General features: G+C 34.3%; 1 protein-coding gene across 14 annotated transcripts in view; it reads left to right on the top strand.

Annotated features, from left to right (window-relative positions):
- The first annotated feature begins 13 nt into the window (after positions 1-13).
- The window catches only part of LOC100369518 (uncharacterized), a 39587-nt gene continuing 31340 nt past the window's right edge, over positions 14-8260 (top strand). Inside the window, exons 1-4 of one of the 14 annotated variants that reach the window (XM_085492027.1) lie at positions 14-104; positions 2415-2517; positions 7311-7451; positions 7926-8072. In XM_085492027.1, the coding sequence (XP_085348153.1) occupies positions 7314-7451; positions 7926-8072 (285 nt within the window). In that variant the 5' untranslated portion in view covers positions 14-104; positions 2415-2517; positions 7311-7313. Of the gene's footprint in view, positions 105-220; positions 352-468; positions 629-741; positions 870-2414; positions 2614-7310; positions 7452-7925; positions 8073-8260 lie in introns of those variants that run through there. The other 13 variants (XM_085492022.1, XM_085492026.1, XM_085492021.1 and 10 more) reach the window with 13 other exon arrangements.

Genomic DNA, 8260 nt, shown 5'->3' with positions numbered 1-8260 from the left:
AAATGCCATGCGCGTCACTCATGTCCCCCGTCATGTCAGTTTCCCATAAATTCGTTAGGTTTTCCTCGAGTGTGGCAGTATGACTGGACGGGTGGGTGAGAATCGTGAGTGAACTTTCAGCTCTTTTCAAAATATTGCTTTCTACATTGCAAAAACTTGTGAAATTAGGTAAAATTACTGACGCTTTCATCAGCTGACTGAAATCGACCAATCAGCGCACAGAAAACGTATGCCGACGTTGGCATTCTGTTTTCGCAATCGTGACGTTCTCCTATATCGTATCGAAACCTGGCTATTTGCTGTCGATAACCGGTGAAATTTTGGGACTGTATCTTCCCTGGACACTCTTAAGTACGTTTGTTTACCTTTAGCTTCAGAATATTGTATAATTTTTAAGGAATTTAGGGAAAATATCGCAAAATTTTCCACTAAAATGTACCATGTGACTGGAGTTAACCAATCACAATAGGACAGTGTATATAAATGGGAGTTGTTGGTGGTGCTGTACCGCCATTGCTGCTGTACGGACGCTCTACCTGACCAGAATCTAATCCTGGCCCAGTATGGATACCAAGAGCCATCCGACACTGCAAGGCTATCAGCGACCAGCACAGAACATTCATCAAGGGTACTATACTCATATTTTGCATTTTTGACCTACTTTTCACATTGAAATCGGGGTCGAAAGTGAGCGGTAGTGGTTTCAACGAAAGAGCGTCTTTTATGCGATCAGCTTAGATCTTTGCATGTAACGTGTAGCATTTTGACAGAATAACGCGAATACGTGCTAAATTTGTACTGTATCGGTACTCGGAGTGGTGTGTGAATTGTTTGTGAACAGTTTGATGTGAAATTTACAATGTTCTGATGTGAGTAAGTCCTTAAAAATAGCTTTTGAACTTGTGGAAAAAACGTGAAAATTCGTAATAAACCGATAACTGAGGAAGTGTCGCATAACTTCGCTTCGTTGTGTTCTTCATTTAATGCCTTCTCTGTCAGCGGAATTGTGCTTCGTTTGCATTGATTGTCGCCAGAAAAAGTCCAAGAATATATTACTGTGCCAGCAATACTGGAAGTGACAGGTATACAAGACGGCCGGCTACATGTTCTTGGCTAATGTCAAGTCGTCCGGCCAGAAGCTACAGACGCCGTTTTGAGCCCCGGAAATGGTCATTGTTTTACATATTGAGATCCCTATTTTCTGTCTCGTTAACGTCTGTTGCATTTTGTAGAGATGTGAAGAGGAAAAGGTGGTCGGATGGGACGTATAATTATTTTTTGAGGGGGGTAACACGCCGTAAAGATGACCCCAATGTCTTCCGTGTGTAAATTAGTCAGGTCGAACGCTCAGTTGTAAAACATTGCATTCAGTTAGAGCCAGGTGTTAATAAATATTTGATGTGCATATATATATATATATATTCAAATAGATAATTTCTTGGTGTAGTTTGGTAAATGAGATGTTTGTCCAATTTGAAATCAATATGATGGCTTTGATAATATGCAGTTTCAAAAACTGGTTCGATTCAAATTTGTTTCCAGTTCCTGTCATGACATTTGCTTTGATCTGGCTTAGTATTTAATGAGCCCCATTGAGAGTCCTCTGAATTTGGCCAGAATTCTGGATAATAGTCAATTCAGTTAATATCTTGTGATTTTTTTGCATCACTTTTTCATGCCCCCCCCCCCCCCCCACCTTCAAACAAAGGGTTAGGTTGGGTAGGCAATAAATTTAAGGTAGGGTTGGGTTATATTTTTATTTGGCTTTAGTCTAATCTGATCTGATTTTTTTTGCTCTGCCTTTCAGCAGAGCTAACTATATTACTGAATATCAGTTGTCATTCTTGTCAACTTTTTTCTTTTTCAACTTTTTAAAAGCAAGTCTTTAATTCCCTAATTTTGATGAACATTTTTCTTATTTTTAGTAAAAAGTGATATTTTTTGACTTCTTGTAGAAAAACAGCAAGTCTGATTGCTGTGATATTGAGCATGTAGGTACCCAAGGTGGAGCTCTCAGATTTCGTGATATTTTCATTACTCCAATTGAAATATGCATAGCCAACGAGAGTTGCTTGTTGTGCCCACCTATATTACGGTTATTAATTACTTAGTTAGCTTGATGGGCTTTTTGATAATGTAAGATGTTTTATGTGTAGTGTTGGTTTTGAGGGGAAATATTTTTGACTATCCGATAGTTTGCATTGCATTACGGTCGGTGAACCTGGCTTGATGCACCTTGTCTGGTTTAAATTGCATTACATTACATTCAGTAGGCCTGGCTGAATAATTGCTGTGCTCCATTGCTTGACCTTTGACCTGAAGTCACTGCGGAAATAAATTTTTGCATGTTGAAACTACCTCTTCAAAATAGTTTCATGCTATATTATTGCACTTAATGGTTACTTTTCTTGCAGCAGAAATCCAGGTGTGAATTTGATACATAATGACCTAACTGGTGCTAGCGGTCAATCGGTGAACGGAGTGAGCCCAAATGTCCCTGGGGGCCTTGGAAAACGAGTAAGAAGACCGTCTCTTATGTTTGAGGGATATGAAATAACAAAACCAGCTCCACAACAAACTTCTGAACCGCTATCGCCAGAGACTCAGGAAGTGGTATGTTTTGTTCTTTGGTGTCCTTCATATCAATTTTAATTCTTGGGCTGACTTGGTACTGTATTTGTTTTATTGGAAGTAGGTGTAAAAAAAAAAAAAGAAAAAAAACTTTCTCTGAAACAATAATTGTTTTTAGGCTGTTGCGCTTAAATTATGACTAAATATTTTTGGCCACCTTGCTTCAATTTAAGACATGCTTCCAATAGTGCAAATGCTGTAATTTTGAGTGTCATCCAAGTTTCTTGTAATCCTACCTGCCCTATTTATATGCAAATTAGACATAAATTTGTCCCCATTTACTTCCTTTGAGTAGTGATTGATTGGCGCTTAGTTTTCAGGATGTTTTCTTAATACAACTAGCTTATATTTTACTTTTCACACCTCCAGTTAATCTATATTGTTAGCATTAGTTAAACTGATTAACAAAAACCCAACAAGAAGAACAAAACAAATTATTTTAGACCATTACCAGAAACATCAAATTTGTTTCATTTGGTCTTGCAGGGCTTGAACGTTGAAGTTAAGAGGGACTTGTTTTTAAAATTTATAAAATGGCCTTGGCATATAGGAAATGTCGAAGGGCACCAAACTGTCTAGATATCAAGGTAATTTCCCTTGATGTGTCTGTAAAGTTCATGCCCTACTTTTTATAATGAAAATGGTAAATACTATACCTAGGAATTTTGTTACACCAGATTTAGCTGAGCTTCTTGTTTTGGAGGTTGACTTTTTATAGGGTTGAGTCCTATGTATTTTCTCTGCTCTCTTGATTTGTGTAATTTTTCCCCATTCATTTTTTTTTTTTTTTTTTAATCTTGGAGCTGTTAATTGTTCCCTATTAATCTTGAAAATGACCTTTGCTTATCAAGGTCAACTTTTGCTGCATGATTTCGTACAGAAATGTGTAGAAGTGTTGCTTTTCAATTTTAACTGGTTAAAAGAAGTTGTAATGAGCACAAAATAAAATGTTGACTTCCGAGGCGACTTGTTTTGCTTTCTGCAAATAATTGTTTTGATCATTTTGGGAACTTACAAAAATAGATAGGATGCTTTTTTTGTTAAAAAATTGTAAAGGGTTCACAAGGGCCATTCATTGCCTTGATGTGTGATTAACTGGAATTATCTGGGTTCAAACCTTGCAATCATATTGTCAATAAAGCAAATTTGTTTTACCGTAAAAGCTTGATTAATTCATGGTCTTTATTAATTCGCACACCCAGTTCTTATTCAGCTGAAAATTGTTAAATGTATCCTTTCAATTTGTCACCTGTCATCAGTTTCAAAAATCATGGAAATCATGTATAGCATGAGAATTTAAGGAGAGAGAAAAAAAAATTATTGAATTATGTTCTCCATAGTTACAATCACAGTACAACAACATGCAAGTAACAATTCCACCCAAAATTGCTCATGAAAATAAAACTACAGTATATATAAACATGTATATTTATCACATGTATCTCTCAGTAGCAGCAAGATAAATCCATACAATATTTTTACATATTACAACTGAAATGACAAAATCTGATTGTTCATGCACGCAATTTGAAATTGTAACATCTAGTCACCTTCTGAAATTCCAAATGCTATGGCTAGACAAAATTTTTGCTAAGTGTTTAAAATATGATCAATCTGATCTTATGGTTTTCATTATATACTGATAGTTTCATGCGTTCATCATTGTGCATTTTTGTTTCAAATTGTATTGAGGATTCAAGTTAGTTTTCTCCACTGAAACGACCACTTCTGCTTTCTGAGAAAGCGTTGAAAACCGTTGATAGATCTAGCCCACAATTTAGTAAAATGTTGTCGGTGTGTGTCCATACATTGGTAGCCCTATGACAGTAAGGACGCAAACTCACAAATATGATTTTCATGTTGGCTTCAGCAGGAAATGCATACATATATGGCATTAAAAGGAAAAATCCTTACCTTTGCCAGTACCCGCTACACAATTGTAGGGCAACATAATCTTCTGACATTGACAAACAGAATCAAAACACAAATGTCTAGTCTAGTTTGAGGAGAGAAATATTAAACAAACGCACCTTCATTTGCAACTGATCATACTTAATATCTAAAGCAGCCTTTTTAGCTCCGCTGTCGACTTTGTCGAGCGGAGCTTATCATATGAGTGATTGTCCGTCGTCGTCGTCCGTGTCAATGTTTTACTTTTTCGACTTCTTCTTGAAAACTACAAGCCTGAATGCTTTGATACTTGGTGTATATGTACCTTGGGTAGACCTCTCTTAGGTTTGTTCATTTCATGTTGATATCTTCAATTCTCTAATTTTGGTGAATATTTTTGTCATTTTTGGTAAAAAGTGATATTTTCGACTTCTTGTTAAAAACCGCAAGTGCAAATGCTTTGATAATACATATATAGGTACTACATGTGGACCTCTCTCAGATTTGTTCATTTTGTAATGATATCTTTAATTCTCTAATTTTGGTGAATATTTTTGTCATTTTTGGTAAAAAGTGATATTTTTGACTTCTTGTTAAAAACCGCAAGTCCAATTGCTTTGATACTACATATATAGGTACTACATGTGGACCTCTCTCAGATTTGTTCATTTCGTGATGATATCTTCAATTCTCTAATTTTGGTGAATATTTTTGTCATTTTTGGTAAAAAGTGATATTTTCGACTTCTTGTTAAAAACCGCAAGTCCGATTGCTTTGATATTACATATATAGGTACTACATGTGGACCTCTCTCAGATTTGTTTATTTTGTGATGATATCTTCAATTCTCTAATTTTGGTGAATATTTTTGTAATTTTTGGTAAAAAGTGATATTTTCGACTTCTTGTTAAAAACCATTAGTTCAATTGCTTTGATATTACATATATAGATACTACATGTAGACCTTTCTCAGATTTGTTCATTTTGTGATGATATCTTCAGTTCTCTAATTTTGGTGAATATTTTTGTCATTTTTTGTAAAAAGTGATATTTTCGACTTCTTGTTGAAAACTGTAAGTCCGATTGCTTTGATATTACATATATAGGTACTACATGTGGACCTCTCTCAGATTTGTTCGTTTTGTGATGATATCTTCAATTCTCTAATTAATTTATTTTGGTGAATATTTTTGTAATTTTTTGGTAAAAAGTGATATTTTTGACTTCTTGTTAAAAACTGTAAGTCTGATTGCTTTGATACTATTCATATTGTTCATTTTCTAATCATGTCTTCAGTTCTTTAATTGAAATGTGCATTGCTAACAGCGGAGCTATCTCAGCCGATAGGCTGCTTGTTAATCTTGGTGTGAATATCATAGTTTTGAATTCTGGTGTGGTATTTAAAGTTTCACCTGTAGGAACTTTTTTTATCAATTATGCTATCTGTGGAGGTTTTCAGCGGTTTGTAAAATAGTGTATTGCTATTCCTAATTCTATGTATTCAGATACAAATAAAGAATGACATGAATGACCTAATACATGAAGTCAATTGGATAACCCTGGTTTTTAATTTGATTATGCAGTTTAATAGCTTAGTTTCAGAATTGCTTACTGAATCTAAATTATTCTAGCAATAGAACAAAATTACTGTTAAAATATTAATTTGGAGAGAAGTCTTAATTTAATTCTAAAATAGGTGTACAAGCAATTTATAGTTTCCACATAACAAAAAATACTGTGATTTTAATGTAATTTCATTGGTTGTCATTTTGTTTATAATTAAGTTTAGCACGGGTTTCATAAATAAAAATATAAATCATTGCTTAGTAGAAAATACTGGTACTCCTAGTAGTTTAAACAAGTTTCACATACTATTACAGCAATTTGTCTTTGAAGAGTTAAGTGTTGATTATAATAACGTATAAATAATCTGTTTCTCGTAAAATGCAAGTAAAAATTTAACGTAGTTCTCAAGTGAATGTTTACAGTCATATGCAAAACGCTTGATGTGAAATATCTGCCATTAACCAATCTCTGAATGGTTAGTGAAATGTATCCAAGAATTTCCAAATATAATGTAGAAAATGATCATCAATGACTCGGCACGATCTTCTGGCATTTTTTGGGGGATCGCCATGGCTATTTTTTTTTATGAAGTGAATTTGTAATTTTTGAAAGATTTAAAAAAAAAAATCAACACTCTTAGCAATAACGACTCATAGTCAAAACAGAATTTACCTATTTACTATAAATCATCTATTTATGAATTTGTATTTTACCCCATCACTCAAAGGGAAGAAAGTGAGGACATCTCTCCTCTCTCATTCTGAATGTAAAGGGGATTTTCTATTCTTAAATAAGGTATAGCATGCTAATAAAAATTTTGTGTAGTAAGCAAAAAATAACATTTTTAACTATTTTGTGAGGGCGGTTCTCAGCAAATGGCCCACCCTTTGAAAACTAGGAGTAAATTGCACTCTCCCTCAAAGAAAGTAAGGGGGAATTGAATATTTGCAATTGGTGGCCCTGGATAAGACACAACTATGGTTAGTACTAGGCAAATTATTTTTTTTAGATTGTCACAAATTGATCACAAGACACTTGTATAATAGTATTGTAATATTCATTGCCTTGAACAAAATGACAAATTTCTCATTACAAGGATAGGTCTTTATGCACTGATGCCATATAACATTTCATGTTATCAGTTTTATATGCCGAGTGTTGCATTGTAAATGTGAAGAAGCTAAAATACTACTATTTAAAGTTGTAACTTGTGTATTCTGCAGAAAATGGAACAAAAACGTCAACATGGAAGACAGACTAATCAGTTGCAATACTTGAGAAATGTGGTCATGAAAGCAGTATGGAAGCATCAGTTTGCGTGGCCATTCCATGCTCCGGTTAATCCTGCTGAACTTGGTTTACCGGTGAGTATACTGTTGAAAAGTTTGTCACCACTTGTCCCTGGCTTCATGTACGCAACGTTGAGCTTCAGTATTCTGAGGGCTCCTGATTTCAAGGCCACAATTTCTAAAAAATGCTTTGGACTGAGTGAAACATTTGACCATCCTTGCAGGCATTATGCCATCCAGCTTGGTGATCTTGACAATTATAAATTTTATATATCCACACTGAGAAGCTGTGCACTTTTGTGTATTGAGGTTTTCACGATGTTGGTGAATGGATTAAGACTGCATGCAGTTAGTTACATTGACCACTAATTTATGCATATTTTGTTATACAAGATGAGCTTTTTAATGATGATTATTTATGATCTGCACCTGATCTGATTCCTGAATGTGAATTATCATTTCTGAGGAAAGCTTAAAATTATTACTAAATGTGATGACAATTTATCTCAAATTATATTTCAGTAACACTTTCCTTTGTTTACTTTGTAGGATTATTTTGACATTATCAAAAATCCAATGGATCTCGGAACAATAAAGAAGCGACTTGAAAGTAATTACTATTACAGTGCAAAAGATTGTATTTCAGATTTTAATCTCATGTTTACAAATTGTTATTTATATAATAAGCCAGGAGAGGTAAGCAGAAAATTGGTTTATTATTATTTGTTGCATATTCTTGTCTTTTGCATGAATGAGCGCACATATGTTTTGACAATGCATTACGTGGTTTTCTGTGATGATAATTTCCTTACCTACTCATATACTTAAGGTACATGATGCTTGATCTCGTTAGCCTGAGAAAATCACACTGAATGTTTTAAATT

This window comes from Saccoglossus kowalevskii, chromosome 17 (genome assembly GCF_978046115.1).
Source record: "Saccoglossus kowalevskii chromosome 17, keSacKowa6.1, whole genome shotgun sequence".
Taxonomy (NCBI): Eukaryota; Metazoa; Hemichordata; class Enteropneusta; family Harrimaniidae; genus Saccoglossus; species Saccoglossus kowalevskii.
This window is presented reverse-complemented; position numbering and strand designations above follow the sequence as displayed.